The sequence below is a fragment of the Amphiura filiformis genome, chromosome 2 (assembly GCF_039555335.1).
Source record: "Amphiura filiformis chromosome 2, Afil_fr2py, whole genome shotgun sequence".
NCBI classification, from domain to species: Eukaryota; Metazoa; Echinodermata; class Ophiuroidea; order Amphilepidida; family Amphiuridae; genus Amphiura; species Amphiura filiformis.
In genome coordinates this window covers 14,769,880-14,792,110 of record NC_092629.1, presented here as the reverse complement: position 1 = coordinate 14,792,110, position 22,231 = coordinate 14,769,880, and the positions used below count along the sequence as shown (strand labels likewise).

The following is a 22,231-nucleotide window of genomic DNA, read 5'->3' as shown; positions in this document are numbered from 1 at the left end:
GTCCCGGAAGCCACCTTCGCCCTTCTCTACGATACTTCCGTTTACGTTAGTAATCAGAGACGGGCGGGAGGTTTACCGGGACATTGTTGGCGATCATAATACGGTGGTGTACGGGTACCAGGTTTTCAGACTATACAGAATACTCAGCATGGTAAGAACCAGTGTCGCTATTCTTAACCACCAAACTTATTAAGTAAGGAGGTTTATGTCTGTGATCGCGTGGTCTTTTTTGTTTCCCGACCGTTGGGGGAAAATATTTTCTGACCTCGCGAAAACCATCGTTACCCGCTCCCGATCCCTGATCGGATGCTGACCAATCTTGTACCTCCATCCGTCGGTTACTTGCTAGATCGATCTTTCAGATGTTGATGCAAGAAGTATCTTAATCAACATCGGAAGCGGTAAGATCGACCGGTGTACTGAGTCTAGTCCCAAACAAAAATGTTTGGTAGACTCATAACCGGTGCGATCTTACCTTTCCGATGTTGATTATCCCGGACCCCGGCCACCCCCTACAAGTTTGGTCCGAGTAGGGGATCCCAAGTCGGATAAGGGGCGATCATATGGTGTGGCGTCACCTTTTGGGTGAGTCCACCGGGGATCGGGGTTTTGTTATTTATTCATTTATGTGGGACAAAATGACTATTGGTTTTTCCGCATCTCGGGATCGATGCAAGAAGTATCTTAATCAACATCGGAAAGGTAAGATCGCACGGTTATGAGTCTACCAAACATTTTTGTTTGGGACTATTTCCTTTCATGCTTTACCATTTTTTTGTTGTGTTCTTTCTTTTTGCCTTTTTTTTATGTCTTTCTTATTTTCTTCCTTTCCTGACTTTTTCTTTTGAATATCAAGTTCAAGTATTAAAGGGGCATTTCGTGATCCACAGCCTCATCCCCCCACTTTTCCCAAAAAAAGTTGAGATTTTTACACCACTGGATACCTCTGGCTACATGTTTATGTACCAAATATTTCTTGCAGATTCGTTTAGCAAAAATATCGCTAAATTTGAATTTCGTTCTGGTGCACCAGAACGAAATTACAACACATTGTCTATGGAGCAGTGTAATACACATAATCATGCATAACTCGCATAAGCATAAAATCGGAATCAACTGAAATTTTGGAAATAAGCTTTTTCGTGGATATCTACTGAGAAATGTCAAAAAAAGAGGATGCTAGGATCATGAAATCCTCCTTTAAACAAATACATGCACTTGTTCAAGTATTGTTTTATTTATATATATCTACTCTATTTATATATATATATATATAGATATCTACTCTCAATATCAAGGTAAGTCTCTATAGTTTGTTCGGCTTTAAATTGGCATAAAAATTAGAAAATTTGATGATCGTGAAAATTATACTCCAAACAGGTCGATCGGGTGTAAAATATGCAGAGGCTCCGAAAGATTTTTAATATGGGGGCATAAAAATGAGGCCATGCTCCAAGGCGCAAAACGCTGAAGGGGTGTGTGCGAATACCCCCTCCCGCACCAAGCGCGGAAGGTTTTCAAATGCATACATTTTTACGGTAGTTGCCCATTATGTAATCTGTGACCATTGCCCACTTTTGTGAATTCACGCCGGCATAAGTTGGGACTATATTGACACAAGCAGTAACAAAAAAAATAATTTTCGTCAATTATAAGCTGAACAAACATTAGGCCCATATATTTTGTTCTTCTTTATTTGGAATGTTTCCCTTGAAGCAATTTCTTTTTCTTTTTTACCTTAACATTATGCTATTACTATGTTAATATTGCACTTTATTCCATAGAAGAATAACATGTAAATTAATTAAGCCCAAGATTTGAAAAAAAATCCAGAAGCCCAAGATATGACATTACGTTTTGTTACCTGAAGAGATTTGATCATGTCTCACCTCCTTTTTCAATCAAATCACCGGTAATAACTTTTGTAGTGAGGGATCAACATTTAACCACAAATTGCCTCAAGCAAAACTCACTTCCTGGGAACCAAATACCACACAAGGTCATTATATATAACTCAATGACCACGTTGACCCATTTGTGTTATATGCTGCCTCTAGCTATAATGACATCCTTGTGATCTGGTCAACTCATAGACAGATACGATCCTCAGGAGGGAATTCAATTTTTGATCAATTCTCTCCACGTGAAATGTAATGAAAAAAAAAAGTATGCATGAATAATGCAATTTCCCCCCTATTATTATTATTGATTATTTGTATTTTATATTAAAAATAATATTAATGTTTTGCTCCTCGAGAGATCTTAGAACTTATAACTAATAATGACCAAAAGATATGTCTTCTCTAAGCAGACATAGGTTTTGTCATAAGATTGGCTTATTTGTGACCCTCGCAAACATCTTAAATCTCTCATTAGAGAAAGCTACAAAAATAATGTATATGTCTCACATTAGAGCTACAATCAAAGCATGGTGGGACATACACACAGTTTATGTTCTTCCCCTTAACATGCATGTTATATCACAGTTGTATAAAACCTTTCTTTTTATTCCTGTATTTACATTTGCGTGAACTAATTTAATTAAATTTTTAATAAAGTTGTCCCCTATAGCTATTGCTCCTATAAATAAAGCATCCCTTATACTAAAGGTGATTCGTGTGCGCTTTTGTAAATGAGTGTGTGCGAGTTTCCAACTACTACCAGTAGTGGTGCCAGGAATTTGGGGGGAGAAGTGACTTTTTTTGGGGGGGGGGGGCAAAATCATAGACATTTTCATAATTTTGAGGGCTGGATTTACCATTGGGCCAGATGGGCCCCCAAAATTTAGGGGCCCCAAATTGCCTTATGCATCTTCATTCTTAGCCTGAAATACATCATGTTTTGGGCCAATAGGGTAAAATTTTTGTGCTCGCACTCACTGGCCCTTTTTATATAGTAAAATTTTGTACTAAAATAGTTTGAAATTGAAATTTTTTTGTGTTCATCATGCACAAATGTCCAAGTAAAATTGGAACTACTGAACTGGTATTGGGATTTTTGCAGTTCAAATCCCCGGTTCAAATCATGGAAGACATGGCCTTAATCTTCTACACAGGCAGTGTGAATTTCAAACAGGTCTACCTGTATGGGTGACCCCATTTGAATTCATACTAACTGTGTGGAAGATTATAGCGATGTGATCTTCCATATAGGGGATGAATGGCTTCACAGATGTTGGATTTCAAATGGAATAGCCCAGGCTTGCTAAGAATTACACATATTCTTAGTAAACCTAGAAAATTTGCTTATTAGTTCAAAATGTTTTTGCCAGTGGCAGTGCCAGGGGGGAATGGGAGGGGGGGAATTGCTCCAATCAGAACTCTTTCCCAAAGTAAAAACACTAAATTACTTAAGATTTCCACTTTTTCTGCAATTTTTGCATAAAATTAGTTGATTTCGCCCCCACCACCTGAAATTCACTTTGCCCCCCCACCCAAAAAAAAATCCTAACCCACTGGTGTTTGCTTGTGCAGGTATTGAAGTGCAGGTAATCTTTATGATCTTAGGATGTCAAAAGTTTTTGGGGAAAAAACCAACACAAAACCTTTTTTTGGAATTTACAAAATTAGGGTCGGTATTCTTTTACACAGTAAAGCCCCCCCCCAAAAAACTTCTTTCCAGATTTTCCACTTTCAGGTCGGTTGGATGACTGAGGGCAATAAAACAACCTTTTTGTTTTTGCCTCAGCCTGGTGTTTTACAGTTGAAAATATTTTTGCTTGTGCAGGTATTGAAGTACCACCAGGTAATCCGTATGATCTTGATGAATGTCAAAGCTGTGCCTTCAACTCTACCTGTCGCGAATTCAGTGAGGGATATTGCTGTGTATGTCATGACGGCAACTATGGCAATGGACGCACCTGTATCAGGACTGGTAAGTGATAATCACTATGGGCCACAATGGCCTAATCCTAATGGCATAGTTCAATAACCTCAATTAAACAATCATAGTGCAAAATTTGACCTCAAGTTGCAGAGTATGAGTAGCTGTACCCAAATTTTCAAAGGTCATTCAATATATGTACAAATGTATTTCGATCAATTATTTCAAGAATATTTTTTAGCAAATATTCAACAACAACAACAACAACAACGCACTTATATAGCGCCCAACACCAAAAGGCCTCTGGGCGCTTTACAAAAGATAAAACTTAAAATTACAACCTTAAAAGTACATCTTAAAAACTACCAATTAAAAAACAGAAAATTATACACAAAAGCAGCAAAAATATTTACAACGGATTGTCAAACAAATAAGTCTTTAAAAGTCTCTTGAAGATGGTGAGACTGCCTGCTTTCTGGTTGCGTGCAGGCAGCTTGTTCCACAAAGTTGGCGCGACGACGGAGAATGCCCTTTCACCTATGTTTGAATTTTGTAGTACACTTTCATAAAAAGGTTAACCCTATTTTTTCAATATCGCAATCATTTGACCCAAAAATTAAATTTATTCATGTAATTTAGAATGATCATCATGTATACAAAATAGTCCATGTTAATTGAGAACACTGGTGATCAAATTGAAAATAGTAAAAACATCATCATCATTACTATTTGTTTTAACATTCCAGATATAGCTCAGCGCTTGAATGGTGAAGTCAGCGGTAACGTGAACAACGTCCTGATTAGCAGCGCTAATCTCCACGCATACATCAACACTAACGAAGGTCTGGCTTATACAGCTATTAGCCCCCTACCAGAGAGAATCGGTTGGTCGCTGCAGAGTCTATTACCTATCAGTGAGCTGATTGGTTGGATGTTTGCTGTGCCTAGTGGCAAAGGCATTAATGGATTCACACAAACAGGTGAGTCAGGCAGGTCGCTGCAGAGTCTGTTACCTATCAGTGGGCTGCAGGGACAGACTTAGGTTTCAGTTTTCTACTGGCCCTCCGGGCCAGTGAAATGGCAAATCTAGTGGCCCTGCAATAAATTTACTGGCCCAGCTTTTTCAATATGTTCTACTGCAAAAAAAACCCAAACAAAAACCCCCTTTTTTTTTGGTGTTTTTGGGAAAAAATCTATATGAATTTTCGATCATTTGTCATGAAATGTGTATATCGCGAATTTCAAAAAATCAAAATTTTAGGATATCAGAAGGACATCCTCGTTTTCAAAATGCAATTCGATATGTCTGATGTGCTCAAAAAAATATGTGGAAACTTTGCTATCCGAGCCCTTTATAGTGAAGCAAACCTTAACATTTTAATTTGTTTTGTACTGAATGTACTCAATGTAGAGAGTGTAGTCACTAACACAAATTCAGTCAGTAGTCCTGCCTTTTTTAGTTCAAAAAGTTCACAAAGGTTCAAATCGAGGGTTGACAATCAGAAAGCCTTAACTCACAAAGGAATCCTTTGTGAGTACCCTCGAAATATGTGTTTTTTGCGGTATCGCTATCATCATAAGATAGAGCAGGCAAGAGATTGGAAGTAGTATGTAGGCCTAGTACTATCGACGTAAAAAGCAGCTGTATATTTCCAACTTGCTAGCAACACAAAATTAAGAATACGGTATCGAAAATCATTTAAAAATAAAGATATAAATTACAGATGACAGATGGAGCAGAAACTGCTAATATGGCCATCACTGATTATATCTCTCAAATGTGTTCAGGCTCAAAAATCTAGTGGCCCGCCGGGCCAGTATTGTTGGAAGTTTACTGGCCCGACGCAAAATCCACTGGCCCCGGGCCACCGGGCCACCGCTTAAATCTGTCCCTGGTGGGCTGATTGGTTTGTTTGTCTGTTTGTTTAAACGGCCGCTCCGTGTGGAGACATGCTTTGCTCCTGATGGGACCAGGCTCAAACAAAATGCTCAAGCCAGGCTAAAAAGCCTATATAAGCATCAATTCTGCACCCCTCCAAGCGATGAAAGTCAAAATTTTTGTATGCTTCACACATATTTCAGCACAAAATCAATTGAAAGAACATTTTAAGACCGATATTCAACTTCTGGTAACCAAAATTAATTAGTGATAGGTCTTATTTGTCCAAATTTCGCACCCTGTTTCAAGAATTTGTGGAAGGAGGCCATTATGTATCCTTAGCCCTGGGCGCCAACACCCCTAGCTACGCCACTGCCCGCATCTAAGATATTCTCAGGTGGGGGAGGTAGGGGCGCCAATTTTGTTTCTTGCCCCGGGCGCTACCAACCCTAGTTACGCCACTGAGGTCAATATTTTTTTTCTTGGGATCTTCCTCCATTTTTCCGATTTTGAAAAGACTAATATTGACAAATGCTTGATCATTTTACAGTAAAAGTATTGTGTGTTTTTGGTTTTGGACTGAATTTCAATGGAAATACGTCTTGTTTTTAATCAAATATGTATTTAATAATTAAAATGAATGAATGATAAGTATAAAATGCCCTTGATACTGTCAAAATTTAAAGTTTCTCATAAAAAGTGATTGAAAAAAAAATCTGACCCAAAAGGTTTTTTTTGCCTAATTGATAACTTCTGCTAATTCTGCTTGGATACTCTCCAACACCCCAAGTGGGGTAAAGTGGAAAGCTATCTAGTGTGGGGGCAATAGTGTGGTCTGCTTAGATGCTTTTTTGGCCTTTTTAAAATCATATAACAGGTGGACTCTTCACAAGCACCATGAATATCAACTTTGACACTGGTGAGCAGTTGACTGTAGAACAGGAATTCCTTGGAATAGATTCTGATGGCTACATTCGCACACGTATGACTCTGAATGGTAATGTCCCTGATATACCCAGAGGCGTCAAGCTGGACCAAGCAGCGATAGATGACCATAAAGATGTGTTCCTAAGGAGACGAAATGGTAAGTAGGGATCTGGGGAGAAGGCACTTAACCCTCTGAGCCCTATCTGCCGATCTAACATTGCCTCGGATTGGTCAATTACATGATATCTTTATTTTAATCACCAATCAGAATGGAGCTTTGCAAATAATTCACCCAAATTTTTTTGTGTGATGAAATTATTCTAACAATGTAGCTGATTGGTCCCCCATTGGTCCAATTGATAATGAAAACTTCTTTTTGGCCAATCGACAGGTAGTTCTCATGGGGTTTTAAAGGATGTCTTCGGCAATCACAACATTATGCCTTATATGATCGAAAATTAATTATCCAGCACGAATCACATGGTTTTATTTGAAACAAGCTCATATTGACCGAATTAATACAGCCGTCTCTTAACACGCGATATAAACAATTCCCGGGCGCCGAAATTGTCCAGTGCAATGACGTCCAAGTAATAGAAAAGCTGGCAACAATTGAGCACAAGTAACCATGACGTCATTGCACTAGACAATTTCGGCGTGGGGATTTTGAATATCGTGTGTTGAAAACTGACTGTTTTTGTGATTGTCATAATAATATCTGGGATATCTTATGATTGTCACGCTAATATCCAGGATATTTCATGATTGTCACGCTAATATCTGGGATATCTTGTGATTGTCATGCTAATATCTGGGATATCTTGTGATTATCCTGGGTCCTTGTCATTGTTATTCAACACAAATAACATGTTACATTTTTCAAATCACAGAAATCTTTGCTATTTTTTCTTGTTTGTAATCATCATATTAATACCATGCTACAATATTAAATTATTTGCATATACGATATTTATCTTCCATATAGGCTTAGTTCATAGTTATGGTTCACAGACGATGACATTCCCAGACGGTAGCCGAGAGATCAACTACAATGTAGACCATACCATTGAGTTTGAAGAATGCACCGGGGATGACGCAGACCAGGATCCAAGACTCAACTCTATGCGTGTCAGCTTCGCTAGCATATTCATCACCTTTGAATCCAATGAGGCTATCTTGAGGTTTAGACAACAGTCTAAAGTAGTGCAGGAAGAAGGTAAACATACCCTAATCGCGGATCCGCGCAGATCCTCGTTTTGCTTTTCAAAACCACCCTAAATCCATGTTTTCTTTCATACGGATGCTTACAACTTTCCTATATATGAGTGGCCCCGGGATACCCTTCAGCCCTACACTGACTATTCAGCATCAAAGTGTTTACGTAATTCTCTTGGTTAGCGGATCACGCTATTCTAGTATGCCTACGAGTGCCATATACTTTGTGTGGTGATTGTTTTGATCATGGTTCATTACTCAAGCACGTGATCCTGTTAACATAGTAACATTACATAACTTCGATACTGAATTCTTACCAACATAAATATAATCATGAAAATTATTATACTTAGTTCTCTGGGTTAAAAATAGGATGAACAAATTTCAATCTTTCCCCAGAGTAGGCCAGTGCACATAAATGTTGACAAAAAAACCAGTGCATCCGGCCAGATTCGAACCGGCGACCTTCGTATTACTAGCACAACGCTCTAACCAACTGAGCTATAGAGCCACGTTGGAGAAGAGCGGAAGATATAAATCTAAAGGTATTACGTTCGAATGATGTTTGTTGCATTCCTAGCGGAAGGCATCAGAACTGCGTATTTATCTAATACCTATAGATTTATATAGATTAAAATTTGTTCATAAATATAATCATTTTATCATATCTCTTACAACACAAGTGACATCATTCGGTCATATTCTACACCAAATATGATATAAGACAGTGGCATATAGCCTCATAGGGGCCCATAGTGCCCCCCCCCCAATATAATGACCCACACTGCGCCACTGAATACGATATAAGAACACCTTTATTATCATTCTAGAACAATTTCATTCAAATAAGATGTTAATATTATTAAAGAGATAATAAAAAGTGAGACTTGTGCAGAGAGTTTATATCTTTTCCCACATCTACAAAAAAGACTGTTAAATCAAGCAAAATCAGTCGGAACTCAGAAATATTGATTTTGAGATATAGCCAAACAAAGGAAATATTTTCTTTTGTTTCGTCTTGTTTTGAAAACTCTTAAATTTCTCATATCTTTGGAACTGGTTGTTCAATTTCAAAAGGGTTTTCTGCATAAAACAGCTTTGTAAATGCTTTTTACTATCCTATAAGAAACTGAAAATTTATTATTTCCGTCTTCCGACTGATTTTGCTTGATCGCATCACAAATGTGCCCAAGCATCTGACTTTTACTGAAAGTCTTGCATCCCAAAAAGCAATTCTGGCCAAGAAGGTAACCACAGTGAACAGTGGCAGCACCAGGAATATTTTTTGGCTGGGGGGCATGGAGGTGCAAAGAGAATTTTTTTTTTGGGGGGGGGGGCAAAATTGTGAGCAAAATTGCTGCAAAATGTGGACATCTATGTAATTTGGGAGTTTTTGCCTCAAAAGTAGGGTGCAAACTGAGGGGGGCAAGAAAATTATTGGGGGGGTGGGTAAATGTCCCCTTGCCTTCTGTAGCACCGCCACTGACAGTGAAATGCACTTGTTAATATTGTAATCAATAATTGATATGATTCATTGATTATAATTTGTTGATATTTCAGAGCGTCAACCTGACCCATGTATAAACAACAACTGTGATCGTAATGCCCAGTGTTTACCACAGGGAGATACATTCAGATGTAAATGCAACAATGGATTTGATGGCAATGGTTATCAATGCAGAGGTAAGAAATTGGGTTGCGGCAGTGGTAAAGCCGGGGGAGGGATTCAAAGGGGGCAGTGGCATAGCCAGGGGGCAAAGGAGAAAGCTGACCCTGTGAGAAGTCTTGCCCCCCCCTGTGGGATGCTGGCCACCCTGAATTAACCCATTTTTGACATTTTGGTCAAAGTTTGTTCCCCTTAAAAGTTGGCTTGCCCCCTCTTTGCCCACCCTCTGAAAAAGTCCTGGCTACACCGCTGAAGAGAGGGGGCAGTTTCCCCCTTTGAGAAGTCTTGCACCTCCTCTCCTGTGGGACACTGCCCTGATATTTAAATTTGTACTTTTTTGACCATTTTCATCAAAGTTTGCCTCCCTCCCCCTTTGTCCAACCTCTGAAAAAGTGCTGGTTACACCACTGGGTTGTGACCTCATACAATAGTCCAAATCAGGGGTATAATACTGGGACACATGAAACATGAATTGCTCCAAAAAAATTTTTTTTAATTAAGATAAATGTGTGCAGTCTAGCCCTAGAGGAAACAAACATGGGTTTGTTTTTTAGGCTTACATCAAAACTAGTCTGAATAAGATCCTATTCATGTGACTCAAATAATACTTTAAAAGTGGAAATTTTCGCATAATTAATTGTTCACGTTTTGCCAATTATGAACTGTTTCCCTTGTTTTTAAATTTGTGTTTCTAAGTTTTCCTTACATTGACCAATACACAAAAGGAATATATTCACCAGTTGATATTTTTGTGGTAGCATCTTAGAATGCGAAAAGCGCGAAAAAAAAAAATGTATCGCGAAAATTTCGACTTTGACAGTAAGTACCGCAATCCCACAAATGGTATCAGGAAATGAAATGTTTGCTAACCTCAGATGATAACAATTGTTATTGACTACAATGTCTATCACAATCACTCAAAAACAAGCTTGCCTTGAAGTTCCAAGGAAACAGCATAATATGTTACTTGAATACATAAACCAGTCTTGTTTGACATGCGGTTTGTTCAGCGGAATTTGAAATGAGCTGTTTGCAGTTTCTGAGCTTTTCTTTTTCATTACTTTTAATACAGGCAAGATACTTAATTTTTCACTTGGAGACTGTGGTTCTTGTTGTTGATGCTCTGCATGCCAGCCATTGGATTTAAAGTTTTAGGATATTTTCCAAAAATATCTAGAGCTATTTAAAAAAACCACTGAACGAACTAAGCTTTTTTGCACTCATTTTAATGCATTTTTCATACTGATTTGCAATTCTTAATTTTTTTTAAAATTTGAAACGTCGTCTGCAGTCAACACCCATGTGGAGAGAATCAAATAGAGAGAAAAAAAACAGCGAAAAGAGCAATCAAGACTGTCGATTTACCTGGATTAGCGTAGCAAAATGCTACTCACAATTTTGTAATTGCTACTCAAATCTGAAAGTGAGTAGCATTTTTGCTACACATAAAAATATACTGAAAATCGATCACTGGCCACTGACTTGAACTGAAAATGGAACATTCAGGATTAGCATGTTGCAAAATGCTACTCACAATTTTGGAATTGCTACTCAAATCTGAAAGTGAGTAGCATTCTTTGCTACACAAAAAAATATACGAAAATCGATCACTGCGTAGTGTACTAAAAAATAGATATTAGAATTACATTTCTTTTCACAATGCTTTATAGCCTGAGCCTTCCTTTTGTTTCAAATCCTAAGTACTAATGACAGACATCGTGTCACTTTAAAACAATTCATGTGGTTTGATACTTTTATCTCCTGAAATTACACAGGAAACGATTCAACTTTTAACATTAAATGCACCGGGTGTTGAATGCAAATGACAAGTTTCAATTTTTTTTAATAAAAAAAATTTCAAATTGTAAATTTGCATGACCATATTTGGAATCAGTATGTAAAACGCATTACAATGAGTACAAACAAGCCTATTATTGGTTCTGTAGTTCTTAAGATAGCTTTTGATATTTTGAGAAATATCTCAAAGCTTGGAACTTTTTATGTTGGCTAGCATGCAGAGCTTCCTGTAATATTCTACCTCACAGAAATTTAAAAATAAAAAAACCTTCATCATTTGTTATAAAGAAAGCATCAAAAAAGATTACAACTGCTAGAAATGCCAATTTTGCATTGAAAAAATCCTGCCCTCATTAATCCATTAAAAGTATCTGGATGTGAACCAAAAAATTAATTTCATGCGGCTTAAAAAAATGAATGTCTATCATGTTTTGTTTTTGTAACACTGCTAATAATTTTTTTTCAGATTAATGCATTGTGACAGCCATGTAGCTGTCAAGCCAATATCCTCTTTTGGAATTTCAGAGAAACAGTACTTGGCAATTGTTCAATATTGTTTGTCATTGGCAGAACTAGAAACACAGTTTAAATTTAATTTAGGGTACTTAAGGTGGTAATACACCCCTTGATAAATTTGTCACTATTTTTGCATTTTTCTCAAAAATAATAACACACTGGTAACAAAAGTTATGTATATTATAGGGGCAAGGAATCCAGTTACTACACTGGAATTTCAGTGACTCAAGACAAGCGGTATGTAATTTATGATAAGAAAAGAGGTACAGCTAGAACATACAGGTCTTATTTCTTAACATATATAATGAACCACTTGTCTTGAATCACTGAAATTTCAGTGAAGTAATTGGATTCATTGCCCCTATAATATACATAACTTTTGTTACTAGTGTGCAGTTATTTTTTGAGAAAATTGCAAAATTAGTCACAAAATTGATCAGGGGGTGTAGTACCCCCTAACTGCTAAAAATCTTACAAAGAAAACCACTGTGCATGCATGTATCCCACATGTAGTCATGACGCACTCACCCGAGTCATATATGTGACCTGCTACCACAAAATCAGCGTAAAGTCGCAAGGAGTTAGTCACTTAAAACGCCCTGGCTACTGCGTTGGTGTTCAATCACCTGTTAAAGCCACTAAGTATGTCTGTATGTCCTTTGTGAATGGGGCACAATGGGCCATTCACGAAGGATAATACTACTGGTTTGTACAGGTGGAGGCAAACAAAGAAAATCAACTTCGTCAGACCAAATATCTCGAAACTACCAACTCAACAAAATGAGTATCAAGTCTCATCGACTTTACGCTGGTTTCGTGGTAGCAGGTCACATATACCCATGAAATCACTGACTGAGCCAGCAAAACCCCATGTCTACTGGTCGGTGAGCTTCTGCTTGATTATGATATGCCAATAGCAAAAAAATGGGTAATGTTAGGGTTAAGGATTCATAATATTTCAAGAAATTTTAATTTTTCTATCAAGCAAATTGAGTGGGATTCATGTTTGCTCATCATTTTTCAGCAATGGTGGCTTTTTGCCAGCAGACTAGTTTCCATGAATTACATCAGAAACTGGGAGGTTAATTTTGGGTCACATGACTAAATGATCTTCTTGCAGACATTTTACAGAAAAGGTTTAAATGCCGGGGGTTATAATAACATTCATTTTTGAAAATGTGATGCAAAACATTCTAACGAATGTCATTTAACTGTTGACAAAATATTTTGCAAAAATGTTTGCCCAAAATATTTTACAATAACATGTTAAAAACATATTCATGATCTTTATGTAACCTGACATTTAAATGTTATTAAAACGTTTTGAATAAATGTTTTACAAACATTTTTGTGTTTGCTGGGTACTACATGAGATCACATACAATAGTCAAATACGCACACAAATGTGCAATTTTAAAGCAGAACTGGCTAAATACAAATATTCAGGATCTAGGCGCTGGAATTAAATAGCAAAATGTGCATTCATTTCACCTCATCAGTTTGGCTCAAAATTTCAAAGGAACATACCAGTACCTGATAATGAAATGTAAAATTTAATGGAAATTTCTTTTTTAGAAAGAAATCGGACAATATCGCTTCAGCACATCAGATATCAGAATTAAAATGCTTAGTTTTGTGTTAAAACCACTTTTTATTATTTCATTGTTATGTAGCCTCCGACCCATGTGGCAACAACAACTGTGACATCAATGCCTACTGTTATCCGCTGGAGACTACCTTTGAGTGTGTATGTAATGATGGCTATGCTGGTGATGGATACACATGTAGAGGTAAGGGGGTGTTGTGATACCATTGACTTGTGCATTAATGTATGCTTGGGAAATTGTAATGCCTTGATGTTTCTTTGCAATCAGGTCATGGCAGCAATGGGCTATTCCAGTTGAAATCCATACACCCCCTATGGAAGACATGATCTTAATCTTCCACACAGGGAGTGTAAATTTCAAATGGGGATATTTGAATGAGTGACTTCATTTGAAATCTACACATTCTACCCCCCGGGTGGGGGATTAAGGTCATGTCTTTTATTGGGGATGCATGGATTTCAGCTGGAATAGCCCAATTTTCAAAAGAATAATTAGGAATACTCAAGCCTGTAGTCAGGGGGTGCAATCCACCAAAAGGTCAATCAACTTTTTGTGGGACATAATTTATGCTAAAATATCCCAAAAAAGACCCAATTTTGTACCCATAAAAGTCACAAGAAAGAAACCAAAAACCTAAGACGAATGTAGGTACTAGTATATTCGTCTAAGCCAAAAACTATGTGGATATCAGCATTCAAAAAGAGCTGAAATCGAAGAAGACTTAACCATAAAGAAAGCGACTGAACTTTTGAGAGAGAGACCTACTTGGAGAAACTTTATTGATGGCGCTATGTCAAACTGCTGATGAGAAGCGTTTAGGATGATGATGATGATGATGAAAAGTCACATGGTCCACTTTTTTTTTAACATTGTTTTAAAGGGCAGAAGCCCGGGGGGGATCACTCATATATGAAAGTTGTAAGCATCCGCGTGAAAGAAAACACAGATTTAGGGAGGTTTTGAAAAGCATCCGCGGATCCATGAATAGGGTCTCAAAACACTCATTTTACTAAAAGAAGGGGTGTTTTTTTAAGGACGATCCTTGCTTAGGGTAGTTTTTTCAAATAAACGGACATTAGTGGTGACATAATTTATCAAGTTATTCGGCACAAAAGAGTGGTTTCTGAGCAATTTTACTAACCAGATTTTAAAAAAATCGGAGCCGACTTCAACAGCGCCAATTTTAAGCTTACCGATATCATCACTATCACTGAATGGCACTCGACCGACACTTCCAATGAATAGGGGCAAATTTCAAACCAATTCCTCACTTATGGTGTTTTTATATTGTCTGTCCTTGTTTAGGGGTAAATTTCAAACAAATTCCTTGCTTAAGGGTGTTTTTATTTGAGTAAAATCCTTGTTTAGGGTTAGTTTGACAAATTTTTGACATCCTAGCTTAGGGTCATTTTTGAAAGTCAATTCACACGGATGCTTACAACTTTTATACATGAGTGCCCCCAGGGCAGAAGTCCATTATTTTCTCCACAAAATGTCCGCTTTCTGAGAAGTTAGACACCCAATAAAAAACTTGTGGCTATCGGCTTGGGGATTCTGTAAGCTGTATATAACAAATCTCTGGGTTGCCTGCTTAAAGCTTTATTTATGAACTGTATATAAAAGGAAAAACAAGCAAAAATGTAACGTCGTTGGGCAGATAAAACCTCTTATGTGCTTGTGGCCACCGAACAATGTTTCAAACAATACTGCCAACAGGTTACATAGGCGGTTTTGCTTTAAACATGTTCAGGGGTCAATGACACATAGGAGGTTTTTCCTGCCCAACAACGGTATACAGGTGAACTGGCTAGAACAAGATAAATTTACAAATCTCCCTTGCAGATCAAAACCAATCATAGTAACACAACACAAAAAGAAAGTCCTCCCTTATGTAATCTTAACTCAGGCATTGCCGTCCCCCCAGTCAGAACTCTTGCCCACCCCAGTGAAAACCCAAAATTACCAAAATTCACCTTTTTTTTGCGGTAATTAAAATGACTGATTTGTTGATTTTGCACCCCCGGCTGAAATTCACTTTGTCCCTCAATGCCCCCGGAAAAAATTTCTGGCACCGCCACTGGCAGAATCACAGCCCTGTAGCCAATTCAATATTGATTAAAGCACTTTTGATATTGGGCACTTCAGTCTCCTCAACATTGCAGGGGACGGGAATGAGAATGGGGACATTTGTACTTGCCGAGGCTTTTGGGGTTTTATGCATGTGTATGCAGTGCACTAAACCACTGCACTTTTTTCTCCATCCCATAGAGTTATATATATATAAAATCTCACTGAACTGACACAGTGACAATGAAGAGGTTTTTTCTCTTTTTTTTCCTTGATTCAAGCTATGAATTAACAAACAAAGTATTGTGCAAGGTACATGGACGATTTAGACATCGAAGTCTGTTAATTTATACCAGCAGGCCAGTTACTTTGTTGGTGTCACCATCAAGCTAAAGGCATTGATGTTGATGACCATTTTTTATAACAATTTTCCTGTTAAATTCATTGTACATAAGTAGCACTTAAAATTTGCGTCATTATTTTTCTCATATTATGTTGGGTCACACAATCTATTTTACTGGGCAAAATTTAATGATTTTTTTATAATGTGCCGAAAATTGGGTAAACTTAAGCCAAGTGTAAAGTGTTGGTTTCTTGTTTTGCCCAATGTTGATTTTTGTACACTACACTTTCGCTTGTTATTTTTGCCCAAAATTTTTGCAGTGGACACTGGACAATAATGATTGCAGTGGTGGGCGCAAAAGATGGAGGGGCAGGGGCATGTTCCCCCTTTTATCGTTCAGTTGGGGGAAAATCACCCAGTCATTAAAAATCACAGGGTTTTTTTGAGCAGTCAGGAGACTACACCCACACCCCCTCTTATTGAAAACGGGCACATGATACTGAATGGTTGTATCAACAATATAATAACAAAACACTCTATATCCCTTGCACTCTTAACTAACATGGCTGCTTCCCAGTTTCTTTTGCTTTGCTTATATCATATGCATGTGTATTGTGCTTGCTTGGAACCCATTTGCAGTTGAGGATGCTTGTATTGATAACCAGTGTGATGCTAATGCTAGTTGTTCCCCAAGATATTGGCTATTTGTGTCAATGTAACTCTGGCTTTGAGGGCAATGGATACTACTGTCAAGGTAAATCACTCAAATAAATAACAAGTCACTAGCTTCTAAACTACTCAAATTGGTATACTCATTTGGAGCACTTTCACTGGCTCAGCCGGCATCTTCAGCAGATGTTGTTGCTCTGAAGATTTATTGTTGCTTGTGATGAGGAGACTCTTTCGATGACGTCAACGGTGTACATGATGTCAAACATGATATCGTGGTGCCCTTATGATATTTTGTTTGGTGTCATCTACACCCTTGACGTCATCGAAGGTGTCTCAACATCACTAGCAACAATGAATCTACAAAGAATGAGTATGAAGATCATTGTATTCAGCCATTGAGCCGCAGCAGGGCAGTTGGAGCAGCCACCCTCTTCCATCGTATGTTTTACAAGGAGCCCCCCCCCGAGTTATTATGCCAGACATCCATGTCCATAACCCCAGGTTGCAACGGTCTGTGAGATCCCATGGCTTAGCAGTGGATTAGTCCCAGGATCAAACCTTGTCAGCCATGACAGATCATTTTTACCATCTACAGCCCAATTATGGAATTCTCTACCTGCCCAAATTCCAGCCATTAGATCGAGAGCAATAATGTATATAACCAAATTTATGTCCTCGTTTGTTTTCAGTCATTTTAATGACATTTGACTAGTTCCCATCCAATTTTATCCCTGAACAATTTCTATGGGAGCCCCCAGCTTCCCAGCTATGCCACTGGCTCTGGTGAGTGTACCAATTTGAGTAGCATAGTAGTAAGTATTTGCTTCTGCTTTCTATTCACATTTAATGCTACGTATGAATATACAGGTTGCAATTGCTTTCATTTTCTGTAAAGTGGGCTTCATGTGTGTTATTTTTATGTTTGCGCTTTTCGTCTTCCAAGCTGCTACCATGAAAATAACAACATGCGAAGGGCTACTTTTGTGTATAAGTCAATGTAAGGAAACTTAGAATCGTGAATTTAAAAACAAGGAAAGTAACAGTTGAAAATTGGCAAAATGTAAAAATATAATTGTGTGAGTATTTCCACTTTGCCAGTTTTATAATCTAAGTAGGCCTTTATTGATTTTGACTGAAATGTTTTGATGAAAAAAAATGTAAAATTTTCAAAATGTGTATGTAAAAAATATGGCGATTTTTGAAGAAAAAAAATGCTTTCAGTGATTTTTAGGATCAGTTAGGAACAAATATTAAAACAAAATAAAAAAGCCCTATTGAGCAACCCTGTACTTGGCACATCCATCTGTTTTTGTGGGTGTATTTTTTTGCCTTAATTTTTTTAGTACAAATATGAGTGGTTTTACTAAAATGTCAACAAAATGTGATTAATTTCCCACACAGGGGATCGGGGGTATAGATTTCAAATGGAGTCATCCATTCATCCCTTCCCATCCACAAGGGTTCACTTTTTACTATTTTTGTTCAATAAAAAGGTACAACAATTGGTGATGAGACATTTAAAAAAGGGCAATTTTTAGGGGGTTTATATTTTGATCAGCTCGTAATCGACGGGCCTTATAACATTGTGGATTACTATCAGTATATTTTATTTCGAGAAATGTCTTATGACAACTCGCCAGAAGTATCACAAATTATTATTTAAGTCCTATACTCTGGCTATATTTTATTTAATATGCACAATATAGACCAGACAGGTCAATAATATCACTCTTAACATGGGTCTACTTTTCGGCGTAGTGGTAAAAGTCTAACAATTCCCGCCTATTGCGTGGTGATCAAACTATAGGCAACTTTTTGCATACATTTGTGCAAGTGCACTTTTCCTCCAAAAATGGTCCAATATTTTGAATATCGCACACTCCAAAATGAATCCTGTTTACGGCCTGGTTTGACCGGGATAACATTAACCACAAGTCAACAACTACAAGAAACCATAGCTCAAAACAAACCGTTTCTCCATGGGGCATGAGGACACTGCCAACATCCTATTTTCAACTTCTGTATCAAATTAGTTTAATATTTTGATACTAAGCCTTACCGGAATTTGCCAAGTGATTCATCCATAATACATTGATTGAAAATGACGGATTATCAGATACTATAAATTTGATACATGTTAAATGCCCAATGTCAGAAAGTACAGCCCTACTTTTTTTTTTAATGAAAAATAATATTTTGTTTACTTAATATTATCTTACCCAATACAGAAATCAAGATCAAAACAGGAATTTAGAGTGATATGCCAATACTCAAAAGGTTAAAAGAAAAACACAGTATGAGGCCTACTCCTGATTCCAGAAAAATACAGCACAAATTTTTGGGGATTAAAAATATTATTCTGTTTTGCCAATGAAACATAGCTAAATCCTTATCCTCCTTTATGAGTAAAATTGTAATATTTGGCCAGTTTGTGGCCAAAACATGCATTGTAGGGTGCTTTACACAATGCAATCAAGCCCCAAGACTTCTTGTACTATTAAAGACTTGATAATTTTTGGAAATGACATTTTCTAATATCTTTTATAACCAATAATAATAATTAACATAAAAAAATATGAGCAAACTCATAGCCTATATTCCAAATTTGGAATGCTTAGACTTATGCCAAGTCTTTGAATTTTGTGACTGCATCCCCCCCCACATCTTGCACTGTGACAAAATGGTCCATATAATGGTGACACTTCCTTAAACTTCCTATGCACCGCCTGTGTATCGAACTACAGTAAAATTTAAGTTCACCTATTGCTATGGTAGTTGATCCAATTATTACATCAGCGTATAGTATGCAACCTTGTAAAATTTTGGGACACTCCAGATAGAGGTCACTTTTCAAAATGGCCCCCAAAATGCTTAAATATGGTCAAAATTTGCCACAAATTCTGTGATTTAGATATCATTAAATGCTAAAAAATATATCCCATACATGACACGGTGTATAATTTCATATCTTAACATGTTTTTTCTCTTCCTGTGTTTGTATGTCACAGTGTTTTCTGTGTAATCTCCACGCAATTGGCTTTTTTTCTCGAGCAAATCATTTGTCCCTGTGTATGACCAACAATTTGCCTTACCAACTTCCCTTCACAATACCGTATTCAACCTATCTAGCACCATGTAATAATAACATAATACTGACTCCTGTGATATTTCTTTGTCAAAATAGTTCGGCCACCAGCGGACAATTGTGCACAGAATCTGTGCGATACTAATGCTTACTGTGACCCTACTGACACAAGTTACAGATGTACATGTAATCCTGGATATGAAGGAAATGGCTTCACCTGTATACGTAAGTCATCCACTCAAAATGTTTATACCTCATCAGTCTTATATTTTGTATTTATAAATTCATATCTATAAATTCTTGACAGAGAGAACTGGAGGTTGCCATATTTATGGCTGGGTGTCAGTTTGTCTAGAGAGTTTGTCGCTCAAAATTTGGTGTTTATCGAATAATCACCATTCATAAAATAAATGGCGCTCGATAACTTTTTAAATGCTTTCGATAACTTTTCTCTAAAATTAGTTTGTTATAACAGGTAAGTTATAGGATCACCCAATCTGCATATTCTTATTTAAATTAGTTTTAAATGATCACAATGTCCCTGTTTAATTTAGAGCCAAACAAATGAGGTAAAACAAAGAAAATTGCTAACTTCATTCCAGTCCCTATAATGTGTGTATTAGCTTGCCAATCATATTACATGTCATGTATTAGTCAGTGGACGAATAGCGATATGCACACAGTTAATATACGTCACTGATTAAATGATATATGTTCACATGAGCTCAAATGCACGAGGTGTGCTAGCCATCGTTCGATCAGTGAACTCAGAATAAAACCAGAGGTCTCCGGATTTAATATAAAAACATAAATTTTACTATAATTAAAGCATTTCAGGCTTTCACATGGTATTTTAGATGGCACCATTGGGCATTACAATCATGCAAAAAGTAGAAATTTGAGAAAAATTAAGGGCATCGGTCTGGAGCAAATCACCTTTTATGGCTTAAAATCCAGTTTCAGAAAAATTTCAAAACTGATTTTGTTTTCCACTTTGTTTTCCTCCATAGTATCTGTGACAGATCCATGCCTTAACAATAACTGCCACCAGGATGCTATCTGCCGTGCTCTCCAAGGTGGCACATTCACATGTCTGTGTAAACCTGGCTATGAAGGAAATGGCTACGACTGCAGACGTAAGTTCAACAATATCTGGGTCTAAGTTTGCAAGTTTTACCCTGTATATTTCATGTTATGCATATAGGGCTATTCCATTTGAAATCCATAAAGACATAACCCTAATCTCCCACACAGGAAGTGTAAATTTCAAATGGAGTCACCCATGCTGGTAACCCCATTTGAAAATCACACACTATTTTTGTTGTTGTTGTAGAAAGTGGACTTTAAACTCCCTAAAAATTGCCCTTTTAGCAGGCTTTGAGTTTTAAAAGATTGAGGTGTGTGATAAATAGCACACCTCAAACTTGTGAGGAGTGCTATTTTGTGGGGGTGATTGTCAAAATGATATACAAAATGATATACAATGATATACAAGTGGGGGTGTAAGCGTACAGATTAAGGAGTGCGACAAACCGCACTCCTTGTGATCATTTAAGGAGTGCGGAAGAGTGCGATCACACTCACACTTCTCAAAACTCAAAGCCTATTTTAGAACTTTTTGAAAGTCATGTCACCAAAAAGTGGATGTTTTGTCAATTGCCCTCCTTCTTTTCGGCCTTTTTATTGGCAAAAATGGACTTGCGGTGCCTCCTGCATATGGGCCTGAATTCAGGTTCATAAAGATATCAGTTTGGACAAAAGTGACATTTTACACAAATAGTAATCTAAAAAGGCCCAATTGCTCCCTCCCCATTAGCAACCCCTCTTTGTCTTGGCAAGCATGAAAATAATCAAGCAAGCATGTTAAATAGCTGCCCTGTGAACATTTGGCAATATACACATAATATAATGTACTCATGGCAGCTACACATGGCAGCTATTGCACTTACCCACTTCTGGCACTGAGCAATCGATATGTAAATCATCCCCAGCAAAAACAAATGTTTCAGAATATTTCATAGATTCTATTCCTATACCTCATAAATATTTATTAGGTAATCAAGACATCTTATTGGTTGATAACGCCAGCAAACCGACACTGTGTATGGTATTTTGACTTACTTCCCTGTGCCTGTGCAATTATGTGCACACGAGGAAGTAGTAGAAACTTTTGCACCCCTACTACCACACAGTGTCTTGACCTGCACGTCACCATTCCTTCAGACGTAGCATTGTGCTAGACAATGGTGATTCTGGGTCTATGTGCTTCTCATGAAAATGTTATCTGCTGCAGTTAGGGAGTGATCGTTATTTACGACAGGGGGGGGAATGGGCGTTTTGAGGGGGGAATCCGAAAAATGTTTTGGGTCTTGACGGGGAACGCGAAATTTTTCGTTGAACCAAGAGGGGGGAATGTTAAGTTTTAAATGGAGAAATTCGGGAAAACAAGGGGGAATCCGAAAATTTTGAGCGGACGCAAGGGGGGAACATAAAATTTTTTGTCGATATTTTTCCAAAACGCCCATTACCCCCCCTGCCGTAAATAACGATCGGTCCCTTACAAGCTAACCATCCCGCAGCCTGCACGCTGACCGCTATGGGTGTGTTTTGAATTTTGTTTACTTTTACTGTGATA

The 22,231-nt window shown here is 37.5% G+C and overlaps 1 protein-coding gene across 3 annotated transcripts in view; it reads left to right on the top strand.

Annotated features, from left to right (window-relative positions):
- Positions 1-22,231, top strand: part of LOC140145929 (nidogen-1-like) — a 67,271-nt gene that overhangs the window by 31,132 nt on the left and 13,908 nt on the right. For 2 of the 3 annotated variants that reach the window (XM_072167665.1, XM_072167663.1), the window contains exons 6-14: positions 1,278-1,298; positions 3,727-3,873; positions 4,569-4,802; positions 6,579-6,785; positions 7,614-7,844; positions 9,404-9,526; positions 13,496-13,612; positions 19,696-19,821; positions 20,607-20,732. In XM_072167665.1, the coding sequence (XP_072023766.1) occupies positions 1,278-1,298; positions 3,727-3,873; positions 4,569-4,802; positions 6,579-6,785; positions 7,614-7,844; positions 9,404-9,526; positions 13,496-13,612; positions 19,696-19,821; positions 20,607-20,732 (1,332 nt within the window). The remainder of the gene's footprint in view (positions 1-1,277; positions 1,299-3,726; positions 3,874-4,568; positions 4,803-6,578; positions 6,786-7,613; positions 7,845-9,403; positions 9,527-13,495; positions 13,613-19,695; positions 19,822-20,606; positions 20,733-22,231) is intronic. The other variant, XM_072167664.1, reaches the window with a different exon arrangement.